At 36.6% G+C, this 15,775-nt stretch overlaps 2 protein-coding genes across 11 annotated transcripts; both read right to left on the bottom strand.

Annotated features, from left to right (window-relative positions):
* Window positions 1–8: 8 nt before the first annotated feature.
* LOC111778492 (4'-phosphopantetheinyl transferase HetI-like) lies at window positions 9–3,948 on the bottom strand. 4 transcript variants are annotated; one of them, XM_023658362.1, is made up of 9 exons: window positions 3,840–3,948; window positions 3,664–3,743; window positions 3,077–3,269; window positions 2,116–2,183; window positions 1,887–1,988; window positions 1,615–1,770; window positions 746–865; window positions 387–516; window positions 9–310 (listed from the first exon to the last, which is right to left on the bottom strand). In XM_023658362.1, exons 3-9 carry the CDS (start codon window positions 3,204–3,206, stop codon window positions 201–203), a joined length of 816 nt encoding a protein of 271 aa, XP_023514130.1. In that variant the 5' UTR covers window positions 3,207–3,269; window positions 3,664–3,743; window positions 3,840–3,948; the 3' UTR covers window positions 9–200. The 4 variants fall into 4 exon arrangements, with proteins under 4 accessions (XP_023514130.1, XP_023514128.1, XP_023514127.1 ...); XM_023658360.1 differs by lacking the exon at window positions 3,077–3,269 and adding an exon at window positions 2,509–2,684; XM_023658359.1 differs by lacking the exon at window positions 3,840–3,948 and adding an exon at window positions 2,509–2,684 and having other exon boundaries at window positions 3,664–3,833.
* A 1,348-nt stretch (window positions 3,949–5,296) lies between these two features.
* Window positions 5,297–14,386, bottom strand: LOC111778490 (ATPase family AAA domain-containing protein At1g05910). 7 transcript variants are annotated; one of them, XM_023658347.1, is made up of 12 exons: window positions 14,212–14,386; window positions 14,036–14,115; window positions 13,013–13,311; window positions 12,081–12,173; window positions 10,145–11,950; window positions 9,872–10,060; window positions 9,606–9,748; window positions 8,648–8,893; window positions 7,466–7,652; window positions 6,740–6,805; window positions 6,409–6,661; window positions 5,297–5,773 (listed from the first exon to the last, which is right to left on the bottom strand). In XM_023658347.1, exons 3-12 carry the CDS (start codon window positions 13,247–13,249, stop codon window positions 5,364–5,366), a joined length of 3,630 nt encoding a protein of 1,209 aa, XP_023514115.1. In that variant the 5' UTR covers window positions 13,250–13,311; window positions 14,036–14,115; window positions 14,212–14,386; the 3' UTR covers window positions 5,297–5,363. The 7 variants fall into 7 exon arrangements, with proteins under 7 accessions (XP_023514115.1, XP_023514117.1, XP_023514120.1 ...); XM_023658349.1 differs by having other exon boundaries at window positions 12,081–12,170; XM_023658352.1 differs by having other exon boundaries at window positions 13,034–13,311.
* Between the last annotated feature and the right edge of the window lie 1,389 nt (window positions 14,387–15,775).

The raw sequence follows: 15,775 nt of genomic DNA, 5'->3' as shown, positions 1-15,775 counted from the left end.
GATCAATAGATCACAACTCCTTGGTGCCATTTAGGACTCCCAACTCCAAAACCATTTCACCTTTCAATGTTTCTGTTACATAAATTTTGGACAAGTTTACAGCTTAGAACTTCAAACAACATTTCTAAGAGAATTGTTCTGTTTTGATATAAGAATTGAACACAGGCCAGTTGGAGTGGAATCTTGAACTTTCCATTTCATTAAGCAAAGCCAGCTATTGGTAGAACAGCCTCTGTTCCAGAAACACATTCATCTTCCACGTATGGAATTGTTCTCCATACATCCAACTTCATGGGAAGACTCGCTGTTCCTGTAAATATACCGAAGTATAAGCTTTATATCAATCACCAAGTGTTACTGTTTGATATTGTAAAAGTGAACTTCACCTCTAATATTCGCTTCTTTTTTCATGCAAACAGCAACATAATGAGAACCCGACAACTCCATCAAAGCAAATGTCACGTTTCTTGAGCAGTTTTCGGGATCATCACGAGGCTCTACACTTACTTCATAAGCCTGGTACAACATAGCCAATTATGAAATTTGTAGTACAAGAACCATGAAGAGAAAATGGTTGTTCATATTCTTTAAAGCATTGTAAAATAATAACCCAACAAGCTGGCTACATGCTTATTTGGTAAAGCCTATATGACAAACAATATACGATTCACATTCCATTTCGAATCTCCCCTCTCCCCTGTTTTTTCTCTCGTAGAGTTTCTTCGAGTCTTGATGAATGGCTTACCTTCTCATTAGCTTCACACCCAGGAAGACATGAACCTCGAGCAGTTCTGTTAAACCGAATAGTGAAAGTCTTGAAAGGAGTAGCTGAGAAGCCCCTACCCAACGCTTTGACATATGCCTCCTATAAAAGTTTCAGTAAATGAATTCTGGTTACACCAATAAAAAGGAAGAGAAGAAATTTTCAAATGCAGATGAAGTGACTTTATACCAACAAGATATTTCCCATAATCAACCATGCACACAAGAAAAAAATCGAGAATATAGAGTTAATAATAATAATAGTAATGATAATGTGAGATCCCACATCGATTGGAGAGGAGAGGGGAACGAAGCATTCCTTATAAGGATGTGAAAACCTCTCCCTAGTAGATGCGTTTAAAACCTTGAGGGGAAGCTCAAAAGTGAAAGCCCAAAGAGAACAATGTTTGCTAACAGTGGGTTTTGGCAGTTACAAATGGTATTAGAGCCAAACAATGGGCGATGTGCCAACGAGGAGGTTGAGCCCCGAAGGGGAGTGGACACGAGGCGGTTTGCCAGCAAGGACGCTGGGCCCCAAAGGTATGTGGATTGGGAGGTCCCATATCGATTGGAGAAGGGAATGAGTGCCAGCGAAGACATTGGGCTTCGAAGGGAGGTAGATTGCGAGATCCCCACATCGATCGGAGAGAGGAATGAAGCATTCCTTATAAGAATGTGGAAACCTCTCCCTAGTAGTAGACGCGTTTTACGTTTTAAAACCTTGAAGGGAAGCTCAGAAGGAAAAGCCTAAAGAGGACAATATCGACATATTATGCTTTACAGACGTGCCTAAGATCTCAAATGCAATTGCAAGTAGAAAATCGATACGTCATGGACGCTATTGCAACTCACCTTCAGAGTCCATAATTTGATGAATTCCTGCCGCTGGATTTCAGGATCTGAAATAGCAGATAAAACTTCTATTTCATTTGGAGAAAAGAAACGTTTAGCAAAAGCTATGATGTTGTTCTTTATTTTTCGTGTCTTCTCTTCCACATCAATACCAATCTGAATTAGAAATCACACAAGTTAATTATGGTTAACAATTTAAATTATTTACTCACTACAAATCCAAAAAAGATATTGCAGAAGTAGAAAATATAGCATGTAAAGTAGACACTTACTGGAGAATTCATAGTCACTCCACATGCTATTAAGGATGAAGAATGTGAGATGTTGAATTGCAATGGTGGTAGACACAGTTCACTGCTAATTCGCAAATCTAACTATTCAACAATTATATAAATATGAACAAATGGAAAAACAAAAAACGAAGAGAACGCAAAGTTACACAGAACCTCGAGAAAAGTCGAATCTAAACCGTAAATAAATGAAAAAAGGAAAAGATAACACCTCAGGCTTCCCAAACATGTTCTTTTTAAACTTCAAGGCTTGTGGATCAATTTGACAATGTGTAACATCTAGAAAGAAAATAGCATATTTCAGGCATAATAGCAAAAGAAAAAAAAACTTGCACGGCATATTTAAAATATACGGTAAATATTTCCAAATCTCAAGCCGAAATAGGATTCGTTTTGGCTAGAGCGCTCAAATCCGCTGAAAGGGTGCTCTCCAATCTTTTGATTGAGAAACCGGCACATACTAGGGGGTAGTGACTGTTTATTAAAAACCAGGACTCTGCTAAGTGGTAACACGATGTATAGAGTCTGACACCTGCCCAGTGCCAAAAAGTTTTCATCGTGCAAGTATAAACATTACAAATGAAATAACAATAAAAGGACTCACATCTTGAAAGGGTAGATCGTACCAAAGCACGAGCTAGCAAGGCTCTTTTTTGAAGCTCCCCTTCTTGTATTTTCAAAACATTCACCTTTTCATTTGGTGAGAGTAGATTTAAATAATGATTTTGAAGATCTTTATTCTTTACTTCATCAGGTAAGATATACCAGATATGGGTTTCCCTGAAAAGCAAGGAAATAATAAAGAATAAATGTTGGCGGTCGGGATCATTCTAAAATACTGAGAAATCTTGTAAGCTACATGATCCACCTAATCACCAAATGATGCATGGATTCTACAACAATAGGCCACTGAACATTGAAATGTACAATAGGACACTGAACATTGAAATGTACTATCAGTAATAGCCCAAGCCACGTTTAAATTGTAACAGCCCAAGCCACCACTAGTAAATATTGTCCGCTTTGGCCCATTGTGTATCGCCATCAGCCTCACAGTTTAAAATGCGTCTACTAGGTAGAGGTTTCCACACCCTTATAAGGAATGCTTCGTTCCCCTCTCCAACCAATGTGGATCTCGCATAAATATTATCCATAATGACAAATGCTCATACATTTTAGATGGGAGTTGCATGGGAACAAGAGGGGATGCAGCAGTGGCAAAACTCCTTGGGAAAAAATGCATGTTTGTTCTGGTTCTTGCTCTATGCATAGATGATAACACAGATGCCGTGAACTGTACATATGATCGATCGTTGATAAAAGTCAATTTATGACCATGGCTCCATCGAAGCAACAAAAAATAACCTGTAATAAAGTGAGATTATTGAAGACATAAAATGTGAAAGGACCAAGTGCAAAAAAATGAAGACCATCATCTATAGCAACTGAATTCAAAATAATAATCAAACAAGGATTTAATCCAAGCTACGTGCCAACTTGAAAAAATACATGCATCTAATCATATAAACATATGCCCTATCACTTGCTTATTAATTCTCATGGCGTTGTGTGATCATCCCCCTCAATGGCATATGCCCTACCACTCTATGGCTATGAAAAACATAGATTCCAGAAGGAATAGTCTAATTATGAGTGAAAAAACATAGAAACCAAGTATTGACCATGATTTATGCTCAACATAAAATCAAAAACATATCGCAAACATTAAGTAATTGCATTGCATGTTATTAAAACAAACCTCATCTCGTTTCGCCTCGCTCTTGCCTGGTGTTGGCCAAGAACGAAAGATATCGCAGGCTTCACAACAATCAAGGCAGTCTGATCAAAATTTTCACCAAAAACAGGAAGCATTGTCAGAGCTGAAAAAGCGAGAAATTGAAACATAGGGAGAAAGGGGGAAAGTGAAGAAAGTACCGATGGTGGGTTTTGATGAGTGATTCAATTGGTGGAAATTGCATTTGAGTGAGGAGAAAGACGACGAAGATCGAACCTGCTGGCGTTGAGGAGAATAACCAAAAAAAAAAAAGTGCATGGCCACAGCTAGGGCTTTCGTGGGCCGTCGGATGAAAGTTCGCCCAGATCCTACTTTGACCCGACCCGACTCAAAACGACTCCGTTTTGTGAAGTAATATGATGTTGGGTAATGGATGAGGTGTCTTTTATCTTTATTTTTATTTTTATTTTTATTTTTTTCGTTAGTACAATCTCCCTAAAATTTTAAAATATTTTATTAATATCCTTCCACTTTTAAACATATTACTATTTTTAAATAAATATTTATGAAATTTAAAGAAATTTCATTCTCCAAATTCTTGAAACTCTCTTTCTCTAATTCCTTTGGAATTTTCTTTCGAGAGCCTCCCACAAACCTTCGAAATAGTGTTCGAGTCATAGTAATGAAATAGTGTTCGAGCCATAGCAAGGAAGATCTTGTGGAATATTGAAGAACTTTTGTCTTATGGAATATTAAAGAACTTCTGCATGGTTGGAATAGTCTTGCAAGCTAAGTCATAGCAACTTCTGCATGGTTGGAATAGTCTTGCAAGCTAAGTCATAGCAAGGAAGATCTTATAGAATATTGAAGAACTTCTGTCTTGTGGCAAGCTAAGTCATAGCTAAGTCATAACCAGGAAGATCTTGTGGAATATTGGAAAACTTAACAAGGGGAAGATCTTGTTGAATATTGAAGAACTTCTGTCTTGTGTGTCTTGTGGAATATTGAAGAACTTCTATTTGCAAGCTAAGGTTTCATTCTCCCCTATCAAATAAAAGTCATATACAAGTAATATTATAGATTATCTCCCTTTTCAAATATTGAAAGCCTATTTGAATATACTATAAAAAGTAAAAATATTAACGCGACCAGACCCGAGTACACATATGGTACTACTAGTCCTGTTGTGCTTTTTTCACTCGAAACAAATTTCATCTTTTCAATATGTTTCATATCAGAGCTCTTCAACCGTTAATCCAAATGACATTATCAGAATCAGAACCAACAACAAATACTAGAGAAAGAGAGACCAAGAGAGAGAGATCAAGAGAGAGAGAGAGAGAGACCAAGAGAGGGAGAGAGAGGGAGACCAAGAGAGGGAGAGAGAGGGAGACCAAGAGAGAGAGAGGGAGACCAAGAGAGGGAGAGAGAGGGAGACCAAGAGAGAGAGAGGGAGACCAAGAGAGAGAGAGAGAGACCAAGAGAGAGAGAGACCAAGAGCGAGAGAGAGAGAGACCAAGAGAGAGAGAGAGAGAGAGACCAAGAGAGAGAGAGAGAGAGAGAGAGAGAGTCACTCAACAGATTTCCATTGCAATGAAATTCCCGACTTTACATCAAAACCTAATAGAGGAAACCTTTCTTTTCTCTAGCNCTACAAGGGTGGGGTGGGGTGGGGTGGGTGGGTTAATAAGAGGATTCCATTTGTAATAAACTAATAATTATCATCAGAAATTAGATTCATCCTCTGCAAATTTCAATAAAAACTTCAAAATTGAATGCTTCGGATCATCCATGCCTTCTTCTTCTTTATCTTTAATCTTGAACACAGCTTTCATTATCCGAGTATACAGTCTTTCAAGCTGTGGAATTCCATACTTCCCACTCCGCTCCACAAGCACGTTCTTCACCGACTCGACTTGCCTCGCGATATACCCATCCGATACCCCAGCAGCATCTTGTGAACCATTCCAATCTGTGAAATCAGGGACCTCTCTACCAGAACCTTCACACTGATTCCCACCATCCGGACAGATTTTTGAACTTTCAAGACTCACTTCGTTCATTTCGATATCGGGAGATGGCTTTGGCGCAACTGAATCTTGACGTAGTGGTGGCTTCTCTTCTGTTTGTAAAGCTGACAGTCAAAAACTTAATACCAAGAAAGAAGGGAATGATATAGTAGCAGCAAAAAGGCAACCAATTTTTTGGATACCAAAACCATTAAATCCCCCAGAGAAACAAACAATTCATTGCAAGATGAAATGGGTATTGCAAAATCCTAGCAATCTATTGGGCTAAGTGCATGACTTTCAGTTCGCAACTATTTAGACAGAAACACTCTAAAATCTATGCCTACTTGGAACCTAGACCAACTACGTGAGTTGTCGTGCATGATTCTGTACATTATCCCTTAGTTTAGCCAACCCATGTTGGTCGGGTCTAATTATGTGATCAGGCAATCAGCAAATGCACTAAAAAAGTAAGAAGCCATAACCAACAACAATTTTTGAAGTAAGAACCCATGACCCATGACCAACAATCAACACTCATTTCCGTGAGACCTAATCTTAAATGTGTCAAGTAATAAGTTTATTTTCATGCACGGAAATATATACATATACATAGCTTAACCTCCATCCGTATTCAGAGCTTGAAATGGGGTGGGGCTACTTCGGAGTAAAAGAATATATCTTCAGTATTTCACGATTTAAGAAGCATATATAAAAAATATAAAAGTGAACTTCTAATTGGCGTTTATTCACACAGTACCTGCATGATGAGCAGCATCCACATTCTTCTTTGGGCGTTTTAATGCCTCATAACTTCGATTGAAATCAAGGTCTGGGTGGACATTACGCAATCGAGCACTAGCTCGAGTAGCAGTTCCCAGCTGCACAACTGGGGTAGATGGAAACATAGTTCCACCAAGTTCTTCGGGCATGTTCAGAGGACCACCTTGGGCAGCTATCTTGTCACAGAATGCAATCAGCGCCGGATCCATCTGCGTCAGCATTCCATGCACCTGTGGATAGAGATATCAATGCTGATAAGGCCACTTAACTTTAGATGAAACTCATGTAAAACAAACAAATGAACATACTGCATCTCGAAGCTCGTAAGCTCTGCTAACAATCCGAGCACCATTGTAGTCATTTCCATTATAAGCCTGAAACAAATATGAAGTCTATAAGAATTCATTGCTCATTAACAAATATGGGTAAGAAAAGCTCAGTAGAAGTGACCCTTTCTTTTGTTTTATGGGGTTAAGAAACACACTGGTTTCATTGATTTTTTATAGCAACACTCCATTTATTAAAATAATTAGAACAAAAAACGCTCAAGCACCAAATCCACGCACACAAATGGGTATGAACACAAAGAAATCATATCTGCTAAATCAAGTTTGCCCCTCTGGCAGTAACTCTTCCCCAAGCCTCCAACATAGCAACTAATTGACCTTCTTAATGATATTAGACCTATTCACTATCTACTACAGTTCGAATTGCGTAAACAACCCACCAGAGAGATGTTCAAATATGATTTAGTACAAAATGGAAGGGAAAAAAAAAAAAAACAATATTATAGGTCCATAGGGTTCCCTCTGGGCAGTATATTGCTTAATCTTTATTTGGAGGCTGTCTAAATTACTGAAGTTGATTGTTATAAATAATATTTATTTATAATTTTATTTAGACGTCTTGATTCACTTGGATGACACCCTTGCACAACCACTACTCGACATACTTCCACACAAATTTTCATATTTTTAGGTTAGCTAATTCAATCAACACGTAGTTTATGTAGAAAAATCTGTTATTAGGAGTACCTTTGCATTAGAAACAATAAGATCTACATCTTGGACAAATGCTGAACAAGTAATATACTGCCCAGCGTCAACGTGTTGAAGTAATGTAGCCATGTCCATTGGGTTCTGGACCACTGAGCGGTAATTGGGAGCTTCCTCATCCAGAACAGGGTAATGGAAGACAGTAAACCTTTTATCATATAAAATCCTGCCAAACAGGAAAAACAAAATCTATTTAAACAAAAAAAAATAAATGAAGTATTTGGCAATCAAATTCAAATAAAGGAACGTAACTGTTCACTCAAAGTCTTCAAATTAAAAAAAAAAAACTACAGATTGTACTAAAAATCTTATTTCTTCCCCAAAATAATCAAATCCCAAACACAGCAGAAACCTTTGAGTAAAAGAAAAAGATGCAATTCTAGGTCTTAAAAAAGAAAAAGAGGGAATCCAGCCTTCATCCAGCTGACTAAGTCGAATAAATAAAACAAGGACTGTATGAGGTCGGAAGTTTACAGAAAACAAACAAAATAAGTACCACTAAAAGGACTAAAAGAGTCTGGAGCCCAAAGGCAGACAGAAGGAAAGTTCTTTGAAGGAAATGCTAAGAGTTATGGAATTGTCCAGTGAGAGCTATTTTTTCGATGGTTTGGAAGGAGAAAAACTAAAGAATTTTTAAAAATAGTTCCATCTTCAATGTATTGTTTTTGGAGTAATGTACAACATACTACGTACTCAAACCAAAAGAAATTCTATTGTAACTACTCATGAATCTAAATGATTTAAAGGCTTCAATTGTGAAATTTGCTAATTTGGGTGGGGATTCTCTTTTGCCCTAATCTTAGGTTTTTCTCCCGTTTGTGTTTATAATACATCCCTTGTTTCTTATCCGAAACAAAAACAGAAGAATTCAAAAGGTAAAAAGACTAGGTAGTTGAATAATAAATTTGAAATGAAGTTTGATAATTGTAAAGAACAGGACTGTCATTGAGAAAAAGAAAGAAGATAGAACATGGTTACAAGAGAACAACGCACAACAAATAATTAACTCTCAGCTAGTCAATGACATTGTGCCTGTTATCTTAGAATGGGAAAATTAAATAATAAAGACTAATTAAAGTCATTGATTTCTATAATACAGTTCAGCAAATAATCCTCACAAGTACATAATAAAATGACTGTTATCTTAGCATGGAATCTCACCTGTTGCAAACATCTCTAAGGCACATGCGTAATCGGCGAAGGGCATGCTGTTCAGCTTCTACCTTGGCCCTTAACTCAGAAGCCTTTGGTCCACTGGCTACTACTGGAGCCTTGGGAAGTTCAGGAAGGGATCCTGACACTTGCACTTTTTTCTCCATGCCCTCCAGCAAAACTGAGGAAGCAGCCTCAATTAAATGGGTAAAAAACAGAGACTTATCTTCACTGGACGGAGGACTGACTTGATAGCTGGTAATTAGACAAGAAAAAACGGAACACGTTAAGCACAAATAGTTATTCATAAACAAAAAAATATTATTAGCTGATGTACTTTCTGTATAAAAGATTCTAAAAAGAAATACAATAAAAGCAGAATTATTTATCTCTTTTGTCAATCAACTACTATGTACTTTTTTCTTAGTAAACCAATTTCATTAAAAAGAAAGAAAATATATGTAATCAAAGAAAGTGGAAAATTACAAGGAAAGTGGAAAATTACAAGGAAAAAACAACTAGGAATGAATAAAACAGAGAAAGCAGTTAAAAGAACCCCCTGAATCATAAAATATCTTCCTATTCATTCTCAAGCCAAATCTACCAAAAACCATAAATAAATAAAGGAAAAAAAAAAAAAGAAAAAAAAAACTTTCAGATGAAACAATCAAAAGAAAAAACAACAGACCACCCATACGGATTACAAAATTGATCAAACTACAAAGGGCGTTTTCAGATGAAAAGGATGCCATCCAATTAAAATTACTAAGCTATAGTGACATTATGGTCTAAACCGACAGACCCTTTGTTGTTCCATATGAAAAGGATATAAGAATCGGAGTTGTTTAGAAGCAACAAAAGGATCTGGTTTTAAAATATGTATCTAAATGTCATTTATGCATAATAAGATAATAAACAAAGCTTAATGTCTTAGTAATAATTTCACTCAAAGTAAAAGAAGGCATACATTACGCGATCAGGAAAAATCATAGAAGCTTTCTCATCAACTTCAGCAAGTGAAACTAAAGATGTTCCCAGCAGTAATATGGGCAAGTCAGAAGGTAGCTCCTCTAAAAGAGTCAATAAAACAGCTCTCAATTGCTCATCTGCCTGAAATGTCCACCATTAAACCAACCCAGCACATTAAATGATGTTAGAATACTAGAAAAAACAAAACAAAATAAAATGAAGCACTAATGCCTAAATATTGAGTATCTCGAGTAACAAACTCACCGTCTCCCACCAACAATGAAATTGAGGTAGGTAGAGTATTGATGGAGTAGTCCTTCTTGCTTCACCAAATATATGTACCAACGCTTCCTCAGGTGTCTTTGCACTAGGATCAGAAAGCAGTGACGGGAGTCCCAAAGAATGAACAGGGAATTTCTCCAATTCATGCAAAATTGCAGGACCAAGGTGATCCTGTAAAACTAAAACAGTAAGTACATTTAGTTGGTTGCTCCAAAGTGATCATAGGAAAATATAAGGAGGTTCCAAGTTAATTACCAACCCAACGCCTTCACCACCGCAAAGCAAAAGACGAGGTCTAAAAACTAGCGGAATTGCAGATCCAAAAGAAAGCATGGAAAGTTTGGCAAACTCTGATGATGCTGCTAATGGAAAGGCATCAGATAGGATATTCATGGCTTTATGAAGGTGTCGTTGCAAACATGGTGCAACCACAGAAGACAGCGGCCGAGAATGCACTACGGCGCCTCGATGAGCAGCAGGAGTGATTGTGGACATGGCTTCAACAAAATGATACTTTTCAACCTTGACTGACTCAACATCTATTAGAAACTTGTCATCGCTGGTGTAAACCTGAGGATACTTTTGGCGGAAAGCTTGAATAGCAGCTTCAGTGCAGAGAGCCTTCAAATCAGCACCACAATAACCTACACAAGTAGCAGCAAGTTCAGATCGAAGCTCCTCCGAAGGAGGATTCTTCCACTTGCGCGTGTGAATGGCCAATATCTCAGCACGCGCATCACAACCAGGCAGTGGAAAGTTAAATTCACGATCAAAACGACCAGGGCGGCGTAGGGCTCCATCGATAGCATCTATCCGATTAGTAGCTCCAATTAATACAACCTGCCCACGAGAGTCTAACCCATCCATCAAAGCAAGCAAAGTGGAAACGATGGAATTATGAATCTGCTCCTGTTTGCTAGATCTAACAGGAGCAAGCCCATCAATTTCATCAAAGAATATGATAGAAGGTTGATTCCTCTGTGCTTCTTCAAAAAGTAGTTTCAGTTGTCGCTCAGCCTCACCAACCCACTTGCTTAGAACATCAGCACCCTTCCGCATGTAGAAACTGACCTTTTGGCCGGCCTTAGATGCAGCACATGCTAATGCTCTAGCAATTAATGTTTTCCCAGTGCCTGGAGGACCACACAACAGCACCCCTCTCGGTGGAGTTATATGATAACTTGCGAAGAAATCAGGGTAGAGTAAAGGAAAGAATACCATCTCCTTCAAAGCATCAATATATCCTGACAAGCCACCAATGTCATCAAAGCTAACATTTTCATCAACTTGTACAGGTTGAATATCTGCCCCACCTTTAGAGCTTGGTCCAGCAGTTTGAATACCAGATGATAAACTTGAAAATGCATCACTTTGATGACCCCAACCAGATGCAGCAATATTCAATCCCCAAGACGCAGTCCCATGCATGTCCAATCCTCCAAACAGCCAAGGTGGGCCAGATCTACTTCCACCTCGAGCCCATGGTATACCAGGAGCTTGATCCAGCTCATCCACAAGAAGAGAATCGTCAGAATCTTCAATCCTTGACATACGACGTTTATGAACTCTCGATCCACCCCTCCTTACATCTCTCCCAACCTTGGTGCCCATTCCTTGATGTAACACTCTACGAGGAGATGTTGGTCTTGGTTTCCCTTCTCCAATAGAGAGTCTCCGAGCATCGGGACGATTTCGAAGATCATATCGCCTTCGTACCTCCTGTTCTTCTTCACCTCCTTCATCATCACCATCTTCCTCACCCTCATCTTCAGGTTCAGGATCACCGTCATCATCATTTTGAATATCTTCCACATCATTATCCTCTATATCATTCCCATTTTCAATCTCATCTTGGCTCGCTTTATCTTCTGAGCTACCTTGCTCATCATCTGATTCTGAATTCAAACGCTCTCTAGAAATTAGTCGTGAATGACGTGGTCGTAATCCCTCACGCCTAGGAGTAGGTCTGTTCTCCTTGTTTTTCGTATGCTTTGGAGAAGAAAAAACATTTTTATTTGAGTTACTAATCCTCCGACTCCTCGACGTTTTATACTTGGGACTCTGTAACAAGTTACTCAGCTTCAGTCTAGGTGACAAATACAGGTTATATTTCCACAATACATTTTGAAGCATCTAACCAATCAAAGTTGAGTTCAGGAAGAAAACTAATTCTTCGAACATGAAATCTCACCATTAAGTCCTCGTCTTCAGAATCACTGTAACGGCTAAAATTTGGACGCCCCCTCTTCTGTCGTTGAGAACGCCGCAAATTTTCAACTGGCTGCTAATACACATGAGAAAATATAAAAGTTTGAGATCATGTAGAGTTTAAAAGAGACAAACCCATACAATCATTTACTTGTACCAGGGGCAAAATCCATTTACCTAACCTGGATGAGTCAATTTTAATCTTGAACTATCGATTTCATTCAAGTAAAAAGTAGAATAACAAATAGGGCAGAGAATTAACCAACAATATCCTGTAAAATTCTACCAATAAAATACCTAAAATTGAGACAGAAATATGTCAAGCCATCCACGAAAATATACCCAAATCTAACCATAAATTGAGCAGGAATATCAAAACTCAAAACCATATATACAAATTCAACAGAAAAAAAGCATCAAACAAAATAGCCTAATAATCCTTGCACAAGACAGCCAAAGGCTAGCCAAATTGTTCAAAAGAAACATAAAAACATAATTGATTGAGGATAGCAGTTTGATGAAACTAAAACTCAAGGCTAAATTTCAAACCTAATCATCCCTACTCACAAGCAAAACATACAGATCAGAAACATAGAACTACAGAAAGAAGAATGCAAAAAAAACATACATCCTATGCCACAAAGCTACTCCAAAGGAAACTCCCACTACTAGAGACCTACTCGAAAGGGTTAATCCTGTACTTACTCACAATAACTCTATACCACAAAGCATTTTTTTCAGCGTTTGTTAACTGGATCCATGCAAATTCTCCACTTATCCCCAAATCCTTTATTTCCAACAACCTTGTCTTAAAAAAAATCGAGTAATATGTACTTAGAGATTGATTTTTAAATTTAGTATCTATCCTAGCTATAATCAATTCCAAAAAGATTTTTTTGAATTGATATAAGATACAGGATATAGTTCTGTTCTCACGACAGCATTCGTAGTTGGCAAGGATTGCTTCTTTGGACGGAGCATCTTGGCAATTCTAGTAGCTGGGGTTCTTTTCTTGTTGGGTTTGAAAGATGCAGAAGGACCATAATATACATATGGACGACCATATGATATTGGCCTCCTTCTTGGTCGAGCACTTGTTCGTAGTGGGCTGGAGACTGGTCCATCCCCTAAACCAGTTTGCTTTGGATACATGGGCGATACAAGAGCTAGATGGGATTGATCAAATTTCCGGTGAATGCTTCTGAAGACAGCATCTGACAAGCAATTAACCTCGTCAATTTTCAGCAAATGACTCAGCAATAAAAATATAAGAAAACACTCTAGCCAACATGCATTTTCAAATATCCAACCAATGAAATTGGGAGGACTGTTATGATGTTCCTAATAATGAAATTGCCATTCATCCCCTTCATTGTCATAACAATGAGCTTTTAAGATATCCAACCAACATCATGGTAAAAAAAACCACTACAAAAAATTAAAAATAAGATCAAGAGGTTCCTAATACACTTTACAGTTTACCATGACAATAACAATGCTAGAAAGTGACAAAAGCTTGATCACGAATGATGGAAAACAGTCCAAGAGTAGAACGTACAAATCATTTAACAAGACGCACATTCCTAACCATGGTTTGGTCAATCTTATCTTAACGATAAAGGTTATAAGAGGTAATATTGCAAACTTTTCCCCTCTAAAAACGAAATATACCCGGACTGCACAAATACATATGCCCAAAATTACATGACTTCCTTGAAATTACTTGCTTATTAATTCTCATGGCGCTGTGTGATCATCTCCCTTAATGGCATATGCCCTATCACTCTATAGCTATTAAAAACATAGATTCCAGAAAGAATAGTCTAATTCTGAGTGAAAAACATAGAAACCAAGTATTGACCATGATTTATGGCCAACATAAAAGCAAAAACATAGTGCAAACATTAAGTAATTGCATTGCATGTTATTAAAACAAACCTCAGCTCGTTTCGCCTCGCTCTTGCCTGGTGTTGGCCCAAAACGAAAGATATCGCAGGCTTCACAACAATCAAGGCAGTCTGATCAAAATTTTCACCAAAAACAGGAAGCATTCTCAGAGCTGAAAAAACGAGAAATTGAAACAAGGGGAGAAAGGGGGAAAGTGAAGAAAGTACCGATGGTGGGTTTTGGTGAGTGATTCAATTGGTGGAAATTGCATTTGAGTGAGGAGAAAGACGACGAAGACTGGGGAAGAAGATCGAACCTGCTGGCGTTGAGGAGAATAACCAAAAAAAACAATTGCTACGGGGAAGACGGAAGAGAGTGCATGGCCACAGCTAGGGCTTTCGTGGGCCGTCGATTTGTAGGGCCCTTGTTGGGCCGTCGATGAATGTTCGCCCGGATCCTACCTTGACCCGACCCGACCCGACTCAAAACTTTCCGTTTCGAAAGTTGTGTAATATGTCTTTTATTATTTATTTATTTATTTATTAAATTTTGTAAAAATATCTCCAAACTTATAAAATTTTAAATAATATTCTTAAATCTTAAAATAATCTCAAAAACGTTTTTTATTGAAAAAAATATCGCCTACTATGTTTAAAAAATACCATTAATATTTTAAAGATAACATTAACCTTATAAAAAAAAAATTAAAAACATTACCGTCAATATATAGATAGAAGCAATTTATCGATAACTTATAGATTATCTCCCTCTTTAATGTTGCTTTTAAATATTCATTTGTATTTTTGAAACACGGTACTAAGTTTTAAAAACTCTAAGCATATTTTTTTAAAAATAGTATTTTTTAAATAAAATATTAATTGTTTTAAAAAAATTTAAGATTTTTTTTAAGTTGGTATTATTGAAATTTTTTAAAATTCAACAGTAGGTTGAATATTATTTTTATTAATTTAGCAATAATAATAAAAAATTATTATTGCTTTCTCCCTAAAAAAAATTATTATTTTTAGCTTTATTTATTTATTCAAATTTAACAAATAAGTTTAGGGTAATAGGAAAAAAAGTAAAAATAGTTTGTTTTTTTAATAGTATTATATTTTTAAGTAAAAAAATAAAATTACTATCAAATGCAAGACTTGTAATCTACCCTATGAATTTATTATAAAAAGAAAATACAAAGACATTAAATAATATAATTATTTGTGTTAACAAATTTAATAAAAGATTATAAAAACAAAAAAAAAATTACAAATTAACTTATTCATAAAAATAGTTATTAAATAAAATATATATAATTAAATTACAATTTTGTCTAACATCAATTCATAAAATTAATAAAAAAAAAAAAATATATATATATATATAATCAACCAATTTTCTAATATTGCTAATTTGTAGGGTCGGACCTTACTTGATTCAAATAGATATCATTCTATAAAGAGCTAGAAGTTCAAATCTAAACTTTTCGACTAAAGAAATTTTAGAAGTCTAGACTTCTAAATCTCTCTTCAGTGTAGCCGAGCTAAAAAAGATATCCCATTAACCTAACCAGTTCCATAACACCTTAACAATATTATATAATATTGTCAACGTAAACTCTCGTGATTTGCTTTGTGCCTTTCAAGAGACTTAATTCTAATATAGATAATATTTCTTACTATAAATACTATAAACTCACGATCATTCTCTAAATTAAAGCATAATTTCATCCCACAAATAAATTAAAGCATAATTTCATCCCACAAATACAAATATTGATCCCGTACACAAAAA

Source organism: Cucurbita pepo, chromosome LG17 (genome assembly GCF_002806865.2).
Source record: "Cucurbita pepo subsp. pepo cultivar mu-cu-16 chromosome LG17, ASM280686v2, whole genome shotgun sequence".
Classification (NCBI taxonomy): domain Eukaryota; kingdom Viridiplantae; phylum Streptophyta; class Magnoliopsida; order Cucurbitales; family Cucurbitaceae; genus Cucurbita; species Cucurbita pepo.
This window is presented reverse-complemented; position numbering and strand designations above follow the sequence as displayed.